Source organism: Anas platyrhynchos, chromosome 5 (genome assembly GCF_047663525.1).
Source record: "Anas platyrhynchos isolate ZD024472 breed Pekin duck chromosome 5, IASCAAS_PekinDuck_T2T, whole genome shotgun sequence".
NCBI classification, from domain to species: domain Eukaryota; kingdom Metazoa; phylum Chordata; class Aves; order Anseriformes; family Anatidae; genus Anas; species Anas platyrhynchos.
Window position 1 is genome coordinate 28,416,399 of NC_092591.1, and position 15,844 is coordinate 28,432,242.

At 51.9% G+C, this 15,844-nt stretch overlaps 2 protein-coding genes and 1 long non-coding RNA gene across 4 annotated transcripts in view; 1 reads left to right on the plus strand and 2 right to left on the minus strand.

The window, feature by feature from the left end:
* Positions 1-5,239: 5,239 nt before the first annotated feature.
* ASCL2 (achaete-scute family bHLH transcription factor 2) lies at positions 5,240-7,258 on the minus strand. Its single transcript, XM_027458024.3, has 2 exons — positions 6,109-7,258; positions 5,240-5,997 (listed from the first exon to the last, which is right to left on the minus strand). The coding sequence occupies exon 1, from the start codon at positions 6,627-6,629 to the stop codon at positions 6,120-6,122; it is 510 nt and encodes a 169-aa protein (XP_027313825.2). The 5' UTR covers positions 6,630-7,258; the 3' UTR covers positions 5,240-5,997; positions 6,109-6,119.
* A 292-nt stretch (positions 7,259-7,550) lies between these two features.
* TSPAN32 (tetraspanin 32) overlaps positions 7,551-15,844 on the plus strand; it is a 28,992-nt gene continuing 20,698 nt past the window's right edge. Inside the window, exons 1-6 of one of the 2 annotated variants that reach the window (XM_072038530.1) lie at positions 7,551-7,838; positions 9,432-9,573; positions 10,705-10,901; positions 11,153-11,458; positions 12,778-12,892; positions 13,815-13,912. In XM_072038530.1, the coding sequence (XP_071894631.1) occupies positions 11,393-11,458; positions 12,778-12,892; positions 13,815-13,912 (279 nt within the window). In that variant the 5' untranslated portion in view covers positions 7,551-7,838; positions 9,432-9,573; positions 10,705-10,901; positions 11,153-11,392. The remainder of the gene's footprint in view (positions 7,839-9,431; positions 9,574-10,704; positions 10,902-11,152; positions 11,459-12,777; positions 12,893-13,814; positions 13,913-15,844) is intronic. The other variant, XM_072038531.1, reaches the window with a different exon arrangement.
* Positions 7,693-8,944, minus strand: LOC119717204 (uncharacterized). Its single transcript, XR_005266367.2, has 2 exons — positions 8,703-8,944; positions 7,693-8,567 (listed from the first exon to the last, which is right to left on the minus strand). It is a non-coding gene; the product is annotated as an uncharacterized lncRNA (long non-coding RNA).

The window sequence follows — 15,844 nt, forward strand, 5'->3', positions numbered from 1 at the left end:
GCTGTTTTCAACTCCAGTCAGCACTGGTTTGAAGTTATTAGTGTCTGGTGGTTGGGGTTTTTTTGGTGGTGTATGCATCCTAAATGAGCTTTGTGGTCTCCCCACTTCAAAAGCCTCTCTGCTCTCACCCCTGTCTACTGGCTGTCCTGCAGCAAGACCAAAGACCAAAGGGTATAAACTATCTCAGTGCTGTCCTAGATCCACACAGCACATGGGGAGGCAGCGTGTGGGACAGCAGCTGGGATGCAGGAGAGGGTTTTGGGGGGGAATCAGGCAAGGAGATGGTGCAGAGCAATGTTAGGGTGCACCCCTCCTCGCCTCCATTCATATCGGACCTAAATGTAACGTGTCCTGAAAATTCCAAGTTGCTTGAAGCACTTCTCACCCTCTCCATTGCCCACTCTGCTCTGGTGCCAAGTGTCTCCTGGGCCAGAAGCAGGGACGGGGACCGGTGCAGAGTCCCATCAATTGCACACAGGTGCTTCACCAAGGGAAGCAGATGTTTCCATTCCTACCAGTTGGCTCCCATTAAATATAAGGAAGCCCTTGGCAGGGCTGAGTTGATGATGGGTGCTGCAGAGAGGTCTCTGTGTGGGCTCTGCTGGTAAGAAAAGGGCTGTATTTGCTCATTTTTCTGCCTGAGACTGTATTTGTTCAGTGGGTTTCACCTGTTCTTTGCATGCATAGTTCTGCGAAGGGGACTGGGGCTCCTTTGTGAAGTCCTGGAAGAATTGTGTGTATGAATCTGGGAAATGAAGAGAAAGGGAAAATGTGTTGGGGTATTGCAACACTTCCTCCTAGTATTTAATATCCTGACAAAAATCACTTTTTTAAAACTATATAAAAAAAAAAGTCAAGTGCTTTACTCTATAGAAAGATGTTTGCTGTGTTATAAAAGTGTCAACATCTCACTTACAAATTGGTCATTTTTTTGGCAGTGGCTTTAACAGAGAATTCCCCTTGGGGCTATCTGCTGCTCTGTGTTGGTTTTTCTTCCCCTTTGTAAAAAGTAAGAAACCAAACAACTTAAAAAGCAAGCACAATTTACTGGGTCTGGAGACTGGGTAGCTATTGTGCTGTAGGTTTGAAGTGGTGGGGCTGAGGCTAGGAGATGAAAGGAGATGAAGGAGGAAGAGAAGTGAGACTTCTCCGGCAGCAAGGTAGATGCTCACAGGCCAAAGCTTAAAGAACTTCCCTGGTTTCTGCAGCCAAAAAAGCATGTTACCAGAAGCTTCTCCTTTTCTGCTGTTTATGCCTCTGATCCTACTAATGTCTACCCACAAAAAGAAGCATTTATAGGGCTGAGGGTCAAACAGCCCTCACCTGCAGCCCAGCTGTGCTAGGACTTGTGTGGGTCACGGCATTGGTGGTGGTGCCCTGGGACAAGAGGTGGCTGCAGGAGGGAGGGGGCACACAGCACCCTGCAGAAATTGAGCACCTGATCAGTGATCTCCAGGTTGCAGGCTCTCAGGACTGGATGAGAATCTCTATTTAAAACAGAGCAGCAATGCTGGACCCTGGTGCTGGCTTTTCCTTGTTTTCCCTTTCTGAGCTGATGACACTGTCCTTCTAGCCCCCACCTCTTGATGATAGCTACAGCAGGAGCGGAGTAGTCTAGAAAGTGCCTAGGCAGCACTGGGTTTCTGTTCTTGTGCTTGCATCTCAGTGCACACTTCAACCTTCTTGGTTACATGAAAATAATGGATGGAAGAAGTTACTTGGATGTATTAGAGACTAAGTAAGAGTGTGTGTCCTCTGATGCAGGTGCTGGAGCAGCAGCTCACTTCCTTGAGGAGCCAGCTCCAGGGGGCTACTTGAGGTGAGCTGTGGAGAGGTGTCCCAGGGGATGCTCTGGCAGCACCCAGCAGAGCTCCTGTGCTCACATCAGCTGCTCAGAAGGAGCCACGGGTTCATGGCGTCCCCAGAGCTCACCATTTATTATCCTGCCTGATAGCCTCTGAGAGGCTGTGTTTTCCATAAGGGCCCAATATCAACTTGTGACGACAGCTGCTGCTGTGTTCATATCGTTAGTCCCATCACTCCCAGATACACTTCAGGCTGCTACTGCCCTGGTTGTAGCTTTGAGGAAGAAAACTGAGCCCTCCTGGCTGATGCCCAAGGTGGGTGAAGCCAGGCCAGCTCTGCCTACTGCTGACTGTTGGAGGGGCTGCCTTTCTCTTCCTCTGGCACCCTGCCAGCCTCCTGGCCCCCATCCAATCCAGATAAGTGACTGAAATATACTTACTTCTACCTGGCTATCCTGTGCCCTGCATGAAAAAACTGAGATGACCTCAGGGCAAGTCCTAGCACACCACCGTTGGCCCACAAACTGTGGCAAGCCTAAAAGCTTTGGGACACAGACCAAAGGCTGAAAAGATAGCATTTTTTCTGGAGTCTGCTCCCTGCAGACAGGAGGGGAGGTGGCAGTGATCTGATATTCAGAAGCTTGTCTTGCTGCCTACTGTGCTGGGCTTTGCTCTGCAGCAAGGTCTTCACAAGGCGCTAATGAAAAAATCACTATGGTTTGATCCCAACTGTTGGTCCATGTCCCCAGGAGGAGCTGTGGTAGCCCTGGCAGTTGCTGGGGGTACCACAAGGCGGTAAGACCATGGGAAGGCATTGCTGGTCCTTCTCCAAGGTTGGGTTGTCCTACTGCATGGAGGCACCCTCATGGCCCCCCCTCAGCACTTGTGCATAAGGCTTTAAACAGCCCATGTAGCCCTTTCCTAAGAAATTACTCATTTTAAATAGCACACAAAGACTTTTGGAAGAAGGGTGGCCATGGAGGTGGACCTTAGGCTGCCCATGAGGGCAACATCATTTAAACACAAGCCTCAAAATAGTGTAGTTCATTGCAAGGAACTACTTTAACATGTGCTGGGCTTCATGTGTTGTGGGTAATGAGGAAGGCTTCAGCCTGAGCAATTCAAAATGCCAAAGGAAGGGCAGGTGATGAAAAATTGAAGGGTTATGTCAGCCTGGGGAAGGGGCTGATAATCCTGATACTGTCCTGCAACTTGTTTCTGCTTCATTAGGTGTGTTTGTGGTGTTGGAAGTGCTGGATGGCCTGTTTTTCCTTAATTACCAGGGTTCATCTGCATATTTCTTCTGACTCTCCTGCAGTTCTGTAGCTTAGGGCTGGGTTTGGGTCTTCCCTGGAGTTTCCCTTTCAGGCACAAAATTCCTGGTTACATGACTGAAGAGAAATTATGTGGTCTTTGGAGACATTCTCCATCCCTGCCCCTGGAGTTTCGGGGAGCTGCTTTGTCCTGCTCCCTGGCTGAAAGCAGCAAGCCTGGGCACCTGAGATCCCCCTGTGGTACGGAGGAGACTTTTGTGGTCAGAGGGCTAAATCGCCAAGTCTTTACTCTGGCAGCAGTTGGTGTATATGGAGCAGAGGCTTGGGAGTGTGTCCTTGGGGTCAGAAATCTCAGCTTAGTCCAGGTGGCTGCAGGTGAAGACAGGAGTAAGCAGAGCTGGCTGAAAGTACCTGCTGTCTCCACAGCTCTTGGAGACCCCATCCTGCATCCTCCATAATGCTTTTTAAAAGGGCAGAATGATTCAATATCCTGCTTTCTGGTGCAGCCTCCTTCTCAGCTTGATCTGAGAACTTGGTAGTGAGCTGTGGTCACCATGACTGAGGCCAGAAGTCCCTATGTCCATCTCCTGCTTCCAAAATAGGGACAGATCCTTCTCCCATCACCCTTTTCCTTCCCCTCAAGCATTGGAAAGACTCGTGACCACCTTGTTATTCACCCCAAGTGAATATTCCTGTACATTCCTGATTTCCCTCTATTTGATTTGTACTGAAATGCTGGGTGATAGTGTTAAGGTATTTTGATGCTGACTGAGCTCAGGTTTTTTTTTCTCCTAATATTAATATTGCTTAAGTGAAAACTGTCCACAACCCATTTCTTGCCAATACTGTTACAGTTGATACAGCTTTAATGTTGCTGCGAAGGTATCTTGGGTGATCCGATGAACCTATAATGATGCTGGGAGTGACTTGACTCAGAGCCAAATATTGCTTTTGGAAATACTAAAGTGATCAGTGCTTCTAAAGAAGGAAAACAAACACCCTGCCAAGCCGTAGTAGAATTGTCTGAACAGATGCCTTCTGCCATAGTGGGACACCTGTGAAGGTAAAGGCAGCAGTCCTGCTTCCTAAATCACATGCAGGCTAAGGATAAAGTCCTGCTTCCTAAATCACGTTAAGCTCTTTTAGGCTAAGAATAAAGTATGTGGTGATCAACAAGTGGTTTGATGGCTGGACTTGGTGATCTTGGTGTCTTCCAGCCTGAATGACTCAATGTCTGACTGAATTTTGAGAGCTGCTCTGTAAGGATGGAGCTCTTCTTCCAATACCAGGGGAAGGTCCCTTGTCACCCACCGGCCCTATGATTTGCTCCTAGTGGAGCACATCACTTAAACCCAGGGCCGCATGGGGCAGAACCTCTGGAAGCAATTTATTGAGCACTTCAAGTCCCAGGGCCTTTCCAAGGGATGGCTTTTTGGAGGAATCCTGATTGGGGAATGAACATGAAGTGCAATAGCCAGTCCTCTGTATGACTCTTTGCCTGCAGGCTCCAAAATGTTACCTTGCTGTTAGGGCATGATTTTATTTATTTATTTTTTTTTTTTGCTCAAGATGGAATTATGTGGGATACATTTATAGATCTGGATTACAAAGCACCCACTGTAACTGCTGGATTTGGGGCTGCTGAGTGACAGTAACCCTCAAAACTTCAGGGCCGGGGGAAATGTTACCTTCCCATTACTTAAGCAGTGGGGAGGTTACACACCAAGTCTCTGCACAGTAGATTAAATTTAATAACCCATTCTGGCTTGGCTTTGCTCAGCAAATTCTGCAAGCCGGCCCACTTTGCTCTGTTCAACTACTGGTGTTCATTAACAGCCTCCTGTCACAGGTTACCATGCCATCACTGCTACATTTTGGTTCACAGCAACCTTTTTACCTCTGGCTTGCCTCCACTGATGCAGGTCTTCAGCAGGTCTCCAGCCCTGCCTGCCCAGGAGAGGAGCTAGAAGCCCCAAAGCCACCTTGATGCACACCTGCTTCTCCCCTGTACCTCATCTCTGCAAAATCTGCAGCGGTAAATGCAATTGTGCTCAATGTTGAGCAAATTCCCTGTTGCATGTGAAATGTGGCCCAGGGAGCTGTCTGTCGATCCCCTGGCCTGAGGCACGTCTGGCAAGTACATGCATCTTGCAGCCCAGGAACTGTTTATAAATAGATTTTATTTATAAAGTCAATTTACATAAAATAGGATACTCTTTTTAAAAACTGCATATGTACAACTTAAGAAATCCTAGCAAGTGCATACAAAAATGCCTTCAATACATTTTTTTAAAAACTTCAGTTTCAGAGAAGTGAACCTTCACACCAGGCAATCTCAGACACCGTTGTAGGACACAAGGTAACTTTACAGTATTTTACTAGTGTTTGGAGGAGAAAAAAAAAAACACCTTTTATCTAAATCATGTATGTTGCCAAAACATTCTAGCTGGCAGTGTTCAAGAACAAGGGAATAGGAGTTGCTAAAAATAGAACTGTCTCCTCAACCCTTTTCCCTAAGGTTTCTTGTACAAAAATAAGTCTTCATACACCACTGTTCCCATAGGCAGTTCAAGTTGCATATAAAACAGAATCTGACACTATAAAAAAAATTCCCTCCCCCTCCAGAAACAAGGAAGCATCAAGTAGATTTGTTTTTCTTGCTTTTTGCCACTCCACCAGTTGCTCGGGCATCTTTCTCTGGAGAAAGCAGGTGAGCACCTTTTTCCATGGGGCTGCCCCGGAGCGGGGTCGTGAGCATCATTGCACTTCAGCTCGGGGAGCCTCGGAGCCCGGCGAGGAACGCAGCCAGCAGGGTCCCACCACGGCTGGGTGAGAGGATTTGGGGGAAAGAGGTGGTTTTTAGGGGGGTGGTGATGTGATGCTGGCTGCTACGGAAGACGAAGGGCCCTGAGGTATATCTGTAAAGAGATCGCAAACCCCACGTTGATCCCTGGAGCACCACCAAGCATGGGGGAAGAAGCAGCAGCCCCCCACCCCGAGAGAAAAGCAGCCCCCCAAAGCGTGCTCACCTCCCGGCAGCTCAGTAGCTCCCGAGCCAGCTGGTGAAATCCAACAGCTCCCGCTCCTCGGGGCTGAGCTCCCCATCGTAACCACTCTCCTCGGAGGAGCAAGGGGAGGCAGAGGAGTAACCACCGCTGCCGCCACCGCTTTCCCCGACGGCCGCCCGCCCCGGACGGGGCGGGCGGCCGTCGGGGAAAGCGGCGGCGGCGTCGTGCTCGTCCAGAAGCCGCTGCAAGGCACGGATATACTCGACGGCAGAGCGCAGGGTCTCCACCTTGCTCATCTTCTTGCTGGCGGCCCCGTGGGGGACGTGCTGGCGGAGGGCGGCGAAGCCCAGGTTGACCAAGCGCACCCGGTTGCGCTCCCGTTCGTTGCGGCGAGCCACGGCCGCCGCGGCCCCCCCGGTGCCCGGGAGGGAGGCGAAAGCCAAGCGGCGCTTGCAGCGCAGCAGCTCCGGGGATGGGGGCCGCCGGCGGCCCCGGGGGGCGGAGGGGTGAGGGGGGAGCGGAGGCAGAGCCCCGCTGTTCATCGCCGTGAGGCCACGGTGGCGGAAAGGGGGAGAAAGTTGCGGGGGTGGGGGGGAGGTTGGAGTTGAGAGGAAAAGTGAATCGAGGGGAATGCAAATTGGGGGAGAGGAAAGTGGAGTGAAATGCAAGGAAAAGTGTCGCGGAGTGTGGGGAAAATGCGGGTAGAATGCAAAGAAAATGCAAGCAAAATGCGGGGAAAATGCAAGAAAAAAAAAATTGAAATAAAACGCGGGTAAAATGTAAATGAAGTACAACCAAAACGCAGGTAAAATGCGAGGAGAAATGCAAATAAAATGCAAGCAAAACTCGGGTAAAACGCAAGAAAACCCGCCAGTAAAAATGCAAGAAAAACGAGAGTAAAAATGCGAGCAAAAACGCGAGAAAAATGCAAACTGCCACGCGCGTAAAAATGCAAATAAAAACGCAACAAAAAACTGCAAATTAAAAAAAAAAAAAAGCAGGGCCAGGAGCAACCCCGACCGAGGGGGGAATTGCGGCGGGGGCAGCGCCGTGTTGCCCGCCTCCCCCCCTCCCTCCTCCTCGTCCTCCCCAAGCCTCCTTCCCGCTGCCGGCTCCGCGGCTGTGCGGCGGGCGCGGCGCCGCCCGGTGCTTATCAACGCCGCCGCTCGCGAGCCCCCGCCGGCCGCACGCGCCCCGCCACGCGCGCCCCCGTGCCGCCCCCCCTCCCCGCCTCCTCCGCGCGCGCCCGGCGCGTGGCGCCGCCGGCCCCCGGTGCCGTCCCGTCCCATCCCGTTCCCTTCCCCCCCCCCCCCAGCTCCATCCCAAACCCCGCCCGTGCGCCGCGCCCCCGGGTGGTGGGTTGGGTTGGGTTGAGTGTTTTGTTTTTTTTTTTTTTGGCTTTTTTGGGGGGTGAAGGGGAGGTGTGGGGCTGCTTGGGGGCACGGCGGGGAGGGGCTCTGCCGGGTCTCTGCGCCCCCTCTCCCCAAAAAATGAGTGCGAAGGGGCTGCGGGCGCTGGAGGGTTTAGGGTTAAGGGGCAACCCCGGGGGTCAAGGGGGTGATAGGGAAATGCGGTGCGTGAGCGGGGCTTGGCTAAAAAAAAATAATTAAAAAAAAAAAAGCAAACTAAGCCAAAGTGAGAGATGCAGAGTTAAACCCTGCTGCTCTCAGCCCCAGCTTGCATTTCTGAGTGAGGAGCGGGACCTGGGCAGCAGGCAATGCCCCCACCTATGCAGAGCTGCCTCCCCCCAGGTAGGTGCAGCAGGGTCTGCTCACGGCGTGGGGTGCGTTTTGCCGCAGGAGGTCCAGGGGAGCTGCTTGCAGGGGTAAATGAAGCGGTGTGCAGTGTTTGCAGGGTTTGCTCCAGGCTGGTGCTTGGTTTCTGTCTGTGCAAGCTCTGCTTGCCCCGGGGTTTGTGTGGCACTTGCTGGGGATTGGGCTGGGCAGAGAGGGCAGTGCTGCAGCGGGGCAGTGTTGTTGGTCTTTTAGTAGCAGGTGCTCAAAAAGTCACTGCTGGTGCAAGCCTTGCTCTCAGGAAAGAGGAAGCTGCTTTCTTATGAGCTGTTCAAGAGAAAACTTTCTGCAACGCTCAAGAGTAATAACCGGATTTTCATGGTACAGAAATAACTACAGGGATTCCTTTTATTATTCTTGGTAACACAAAAAGGCACCTGGGAGCACAGCAGAGCACGTGCTGGGCTCACCCCTGCAGGGAGCCCTCCGTCACACGGAGCTGCTGCATTTGATTTTGCCTCCACTTCTGCACCTCATCAGAAAGTGACAGAGGCCCATCACGACAAGGCAGGACAGGGAAAAATGTGAGCAATAAGTGGCAGGGGGTGGCCGAGCATCCTCGGCAAGCAGGTGCATGCCACCTGGGCTCTTCTTGCACTGGTTTTGCTGGAGTAGAGCTGGAACTGCTGCTTGGATGTATCGCTGGCACAGCTGGCTCCCGAGCAGCCCCAGGTTGCAATGTGAACGCTACGTGGGAAAGCAAAAAGACTTGAGATTGAGAATGGCGGTGGGCTTTAGAGCCATGAATGCGGTTGTTTCAGTTTTGGGAGGGGATAGAATGAAAGTTGAGTTTGGTCTGGGAACTGCCTGCCTTCAGCTTACCCTCTTTTTCTTGCTGGTTTGTTGTCTCCCAAGCCAAGCCTTGCTTCCGCTCACAGCATGGTCCCACGCTGAATTCTAACCTTGGCAAAACCCAGCGCCCTCCCCCTCCTCCCCTCTCCTTCCCTCCTCAAAAAGAGACAGCTGTGGGCTTAAAAGTTGGGGTTTCAGCTTGCTGGTGCCCATGTGCCATATGAATGCTAAGCAGGCTGCGCAAAGCGTCCTTGTGGTGCCTGGGGGAAGGCAGGCTTTGCATCCTGGGGTTCACACAGCCAGGGCACGCTTTGGTGCAGGGAGCCTTCATGCTGGCACGTTTTATCTGCACACGTGCTCATGAGTGCAGCCGTGCTATGGGCACCTGTGAACCTGCCACATTTGGAGCCATTCCCACCTGCTGTTTTGCAGGAGGTTTTTCTTTGCCTGCTGCTGGGCTCTGATGTGAATGACTCGTGCTGCAGTGATGCTGTTGCACTGCTGATGGCTACACTGACAGTGAGAGACCTAGAAAAGTGCAAGGCAAGAAAGCGCCCATACAAACCCAGCCTCTTCTCCTAAACTTCTGTTCAGTCCCACAGCAAATCTCACAGCTCCTTCAGTGCTCACATCTGACAGCATGGGCAGCATTTCCCTCCAACTCAGAAGCGGGCTGGAGGTTTTTCAGCTCAGCAAAAACACACTCTCAGTTTGTTCCTTTTTTGTTTTTTTTTTTCTTTTTTCTCTTTTTTACATCAGTCCTTTCCTTCTGGCTGAGGTGCTGCGTACTTCCTCCACCGCTGCAGATGGGGATACCCGTGCTTGGTTTTGCAGCCCATCGATCTGAAGCTTGCAGCCTGCCACGAGGACCAAGGAAGAAGGCACCTGGGACTCCCCGAGGGTATGTTGAGCCTCACTCCCCCCTTCCTGTGCTCTGGCTGATAACCAGAGATAAGGGAGGAAGCCACAGATGGAGCTGTGGTCACCTGTGGTTTTCGCAGCGAGCTGGGAGCGATAAGCTGTGCTCTGGCAAAGGAGAGCAGCTGAGAAACACTGGCAGCAAGGTGGGAGGGCTGCAGAAGGGCCATGCTGATGGCCAGCACATTTTGTAGAAACAGCCAAAAATCCTACCAAGGTACTGGGAACAGGTATCTGCAACCAAACCAGGTAAAAGGTGTGCTTAGACCGGGTGGTTAAAGCTCCAGCCCTGCCAGCTTGGCGAGGCAGGGAACAAGCTTGAGTTTTAGGGCTGGAGACGAAACGAGGCAGAGCATCCTCTGGGGAGAGAAGAGCAGCACCTCGAGAGGGGTGTAGGTGAGGATCTGTGTGTTGTGCAGCGAGCTCCGAGGGCGGTGATGGTGCTGCTGCCTTTGAAGCCCCTGCGGGTGCTGCGCCCAGGCCCCCCGAGCCCTCAGGGCTGGCCGGCAGCCCGGCAGAGCTGCTCCACAAAGCCCCTGGGGTTCCGGGCAGGGTTTTTGCGGGGCTGTGGGGACCTCTAGCGTGGGATCCTCCTGTGCACGGAGCTCTCCACAGTCTGGCGCTGCGGGTGACGAAGGAACGGGGCTTTAGGATGAGAACCCCGGCAGGGCAGGGACCCGCCAGCCACAGGGGACCCGTCTTTCTGGGAACTGCTCTGGCAGCTCTCTTTGGTGTCTCTGGGGGTGCAAGCAAGATGTTTTGCAAGAAAGTTCTTCCTTTCCCGGGCAGAAAAGGAGTAAGAAAAGCATGGCATGTTTTTTTTCCTGTGCACATGGCTTTGTGCAATGTGCTTTGTCTTGCATCTCTGTTCTGCAAAGCGCATCTTCCTTCCTTTTTCCCCTCCCCTCTTACTTCTCTGTCATTTTACGGTAGCCACTGATGTGGGATGGTTTTATCTTTTTTCCCCTTCTTTGCCTCATGGGAGGACCGTGGCTATTTCCCGTCACTCTGCTCCACGGTCTAGCTCTGGAGCCAAGGATTATTAAAGCACTCAGTCACAGAGTCTCCCTTTAGGCAGGTTGTTCTTGAGGCTTCTTCTCAATTTTAATTTCAGGAAAGATACATCCAGCAGACAGCCGGTTTTGAAGCACAAGCCTCTTCTGGAAGGCATCTGTGAAGCTGCTATTGTCACCTTCAGTGCTGTATTATGTCCCCTCTTTTCATAGGGGGAGAAAAAAACAATCTGCAAGCCCGTCACCTGTAAGAGCTGTTCCCCGTGATGCCATGCCACTGCTCCAGGACTGCAGAAAGGCAAGTTAAGGGGAAACGAAGATCAGTTGGGTGATTTTCATGCTGCACAAGACCAGAAGTCACCTGGGCCTGAGGGTCTGTAGCTGTGAGCCCATGGGGCTGCAGTGCAGGGGAGGAGAGCCAAAACGTGCATGCACAGGGTGGTGGGGTGCTTCTGAAGCAGGGGTCGTATCTACATATCTGCAAATAACATTTCCCTAACCTTTTTCCCAATAAATAATTTATGCTTTTTTTTTTTTTTCCCCTCTAAGAACTTGACTCTGAGCTGCATGGCAAGCCATTTTTCTGCCTGTTTTTCCTCGTTTCCCACCTAACTGCATGGCTGCATTTGTGGGCTGCCAGCAGTTTGCTCTGGGCAGGATTTAACAGGGGAGAAGGAAGAGGTGGGGACTACACTTCCCAAGAGGCTCCACTGTGGCCGTGCCTCCCTTCGGTGGCTTTATCAAGAGCTGGAGGGACCAACAGCCAGCTCTCCCTGGGGACAAGCAGCAATGGGGCCGAGGTGTGGGATGAGGACCGCCAAGTGCCAGCTGATGGCCACCAGCCTCTGCATCATGGTAAGCAAGCAACTTTGGGGGCAGAGGATGGGATCTCTGAAAAATTGGGGTGAGGAGAACAACTACTTTCACCAGCCCTGCTCAGAAAGGGTCAGCTTTTCCCACGTTCTGTTTTTTGGGTGTGGAGGGGCAAGCAAAGCAAACTGCCTGAGTTATCATTGCGCCCTGCACAGTTATCGTGGGCCACCAGCATCACCACCCCGCAGCTGATAGACTTCTGGTTTCTCAGGGCTGCCGCAGCTGCTTCACAACTGGAAGAGGAAAGGAAAGCAGCATGGGTGGCTTTCGGCAAAAAATAAAGATGTTCGCTCCTCTCTTTTGGGGTTTAAAAGAGAGTCCTGGTGTAATTTCACTCGTTTCTGGGAGGTGGTCACCAGGAGATGGGATGGGTGAGGATGTGCAACTGCAGGGCTTTGGTGGAAGCATGTGTGATGGTGTTCCCTCCGTGGACCCACAGACCTGCCCCACAAAGAAAACACAATTCTAGGGATCCTTTTTAACAGCTTTTTGAAGCAAATTCAAGAAGCACTTCTTGACGTCACAAGTAGTTCAGGGGAAAACACACCACTGTTAGAGCTGGTGGGAAGCCATGGGCACTTGGGAATGCTTCTATTGGATGCTTCTGAGTTGTGAAGGCTCACTGCATTTACACCTCATGGACATTTTCAAGCTTCAGAAGAAAACAGAATTAGGTTCTGTAGTTAGTTCAAAAAGTGTTGGTGGCTTGGAAAGAGTGTAATTAAAGGGCAATACCTTATTTCAGTCCACGCCTGAAATTCCAAGTTTGTCAAAATTTCTTTTTGGGACTTGTGGCTGTACATTGCTCATTCTTCCAAATGACCTAAGGTGTCAAAGGAGGATTGCTACCAAACACGTTCAGAGGAGATGCTACCATGCAGCTGCCATGGGTGGCTAGAATCACGTTACTGCTGTGTTGGAGGATTCCTTGGGCTGGTGTTTCTCAGAAATCTGAGCTAGCTGGTGTTGCACTAAGCATTTTGCTGGGCGTGGATTGAGATACGCAATAACGCACAGCATGAGGAAATCGTAGGTGCTGTAAATTAGGTTATTTGTAAGCAGAAAATGCTATGGTTTGGAGGAACTTAGCTTCTGAAACTATAGTATCATTTTAGTATATATGTGTCTAGGATTTGTCCTGCTATGTGCATTTTGGGGTCTGTTCAGTGCTGTCCTTCATGGCTGTTTGGATGTCGAGGCTGTCTGCCTGTGGATATGACTCAGGAGCATCCAGACACATTTTGTACACTCAGCAGGACCTGCCGCTGTGTAAAACCCTTCCTCCAAACCTTCCTTTGCAGCTGCTGGGGCTGTCCATCGCCACGCTGAGCACAGTCACCCACTACGGGCTGCGTTTCACCATCATCAGCAACATCTCCCCCGAGAGCAACTCCTACCGGGTCATCCACCACGCAGGTACGTCATGGTTGCGCCCCAGTGAGACCTCTGGGGAAGGCAGGATCTGGGGCCTGGAGGATGCTCTAGTGCTAAAGGAGTCCTGCAGGCACTGTTTTTCCCACTGTTTTTGGACCCACACTGCATCTTTCCATCTTTACCCTGTGCTGCAGAGCAAGCCCAGGGGCAGCTCAGCCAGATGTAGGTGGACCTAAAGGTGTGGTGGGACTGGAGGTGCCAAGGGAGCATGGGGAGAGGGGCTGCTACAGGGATTGAGGTTGAATATGGTTAAAAATGATGCTGGGAGGAGAATAGGAGAGGAGAAATGAGTGGCAAAACCTTTTCTTGGGGGAAAAATGTTTTCGTTTCTTTTCCCTGGTTTAATTTGGACCCTGGAAGGTACCAAGGTCATAGGGAAAGACTAAATGAAGGAGAAATACAAACTGAGTCTTGGATACAAGACCAGAGCAAAGAGATGAGAACAGCCCGATACTTCATGCTTAGCCCTGAGCCAGGGCTGCAAAGCACTTGGGTACCGGCTGTGGCCCTGCCTTGGCCGGGAGGAAACCAGCGGGCGAGTGGTGCAGGAGATTAGCGGTGCGCCAAGCCCCGATAGCGGCCGCGGGGCATCTGCTGCTCTTCAGCATCCCCAATTTGGGGGCATCTTTATCAGAGGGCTGAAGTAATTGTCAGCTTATGGGCGTCCTCCCAGGGTGCCTGGCTCTGCTGGAGCTGGGGTTGCTGCTCAGAGGCATGCAAGATGAGCAAAGCAACTGGGAAATGATGAGTAAGTTATAAAGCATTCGAGTTCTGCAAATTGGTCTTCTTACACCACCTCCCCAAAATGCAGTTTTTGTCCTCTCCCCAGGCAAAAGCATTTTGCCATTAGTCCCCTCGAAGTCTTGGTGTCTGACCACAGATCCCATGTCCGGCTTCCTTCCAGCTTTCTACGTTGGCATCTGCCTTAGCATGACCCTGATCCTCGCAGCCCTGCTGAGCTCGGCCGCCACAGTACGGGAGTCACAGTGCCTCACAGCAACGGTGCGTATCCCTCCCGAGGGGCTGGCTGGGAGTGGGTGGCGTGCAGGCACTCGCATCTTCAACCTGCTGCATGCACACAGGGGTAGGACATCCCATTACACCACTCTGTGCTGCAAGGGGATGTTTTTTATAATGCGCAGCCTGGCCTGATCCCTTGGGGCTCCTCCAGCTGAGGATTGCATCTTTATGCACCTTGTTGTTTGTTTTTGGTGATGGTGGTGGGGTTTTCTTGTTTTGTTTTGTTTTGTTTTCCAAAGTAATTGCAGTTATGATGCACTTTTTGAGCAGCGTTTGAGCCTGGACTGTATCAACATTAATAAACTGAACTGCAAGCTCTGCTTTGCAGGAAGCCATGCGATTTCGTTAAGTTCTGGGGAGAAAAGCTCCCATTTTGGCTCATCGGTGCCTAGGGGCTGGGGTGACACGCTTCCCACGAGGCTGGTATTTAAACACGTGCTTTCTCTAGGCTCCTGCTGGCTTTGCCCCTGCACCTTCACTTCGGCTCCTGCCGGCTCCAGGCCCCTCTTGGCCGCTGGGGGGGGCCGGGGAGCTGGCGCTGGGCAAGGCACAGCCGTGCCTGGGTAGCAGCCGAGAGCCTTGGGAATAGTCGAGGAGCCCAGGGCAGCCAGTTTATCCTCTGGGATTTCTCCTGGCTTTGGGACAGGACTGGAAAGGTCCGCTTGTCCTCCCTGCAGAGCTCTGAAGCACCTCCTGCACCGCTCCTCCTTGCACAAACAGCTCACCGGCATGGTAACAACTTGCATCGCAGGGTTTCTATAGGGGAGCTTTTCCTAGACCTCTAAGTTGGCATACAGCCCTTTAAAGCTGTTGATATCTTGCAGCAGGGATTACCCTGCAGCTGGTTTCCCCACCAGTCCCTACCCACATTTGATCTTGGATGTGAAAGCTGGAGATGAAGGCAGAGAGCCAGCCTCTGAGGTCGGATGTGACCACGGGCAGGAGTAGCACAAGTCAGACCTGTGGGGCTCTGAACAGTCTCCTCCTTCAGGAGGGCTGCATATGCAGAAGAGGGGCTTCAGTCCTTTTTGTCCTAATGACAACGATGGGTCCAGGGTGGCTAGAAACCAGAATGAGTTGCATCAGCAGCTCATCTCATAGCTGCAGCAGCGGCACCAGCCCAGGCAGAAACCTCTGCACACCCACCAATGCTTGCAGGGAAGCTGGTTCCTGGAGAACAACTGAGATCTTAGAGATAAAATATTACTTTCAAAAATCCTGGACTGTTATTCCCAGAGCTCCTCTTCAATGGGGGAGCAGTGACGGGTTTATTGACTCTCGTCCAGCTGCAGTCCTGCTTTTTGGTGATATGCGGTGCACCAGGCAGGCAGCCCTGAATGTAAACATCCTGCAGCTCTCACGGCCTCTGAAGGCCATACTGCTATTGAAGGGGAGGAAAAGGAAGGAAAACTGCAATTTTGCTAGCACTACTTGTACAAAAGGAACTGGCTCTGACAGCATTTAAGGCACCGTGTGATGTTAGCTGGTCAGACAAGGAGAGAGGGAGGTGGGGGGCGGCAGAGAACAACCAGAATATCCCACCTGAAACTCTCACACTTGAACTTTCCAGCCTAAAAATTACTCAAAATAAGTGTTTGGGATGGATCAACTGTTTCAAGCAATTTCTGTGGTGGAAAAGGCTCGGTGGATGCCCAGTGTAACCCAGCTTCTCACTGAGTGATGTGCCAGCGGGGCCAGCACACAGCACAGGCTGTTTGCTTTACTGCCCCCAGGTGTGTAATTGCAGGCAAGTGCTTTAAGGGTCCTTGATAACCCAGCAACACACTTCAGCATCTCAGTTTTGCTGTGAATTTGTCTCTTCATAGTGCTGTAACACATCTGTGTGACAGCACTCCCCAGGAGCAGGCATTGATGCTGTGCTCAGCTGGAGCTGAGGAAGGGTTCCTCCTGCAG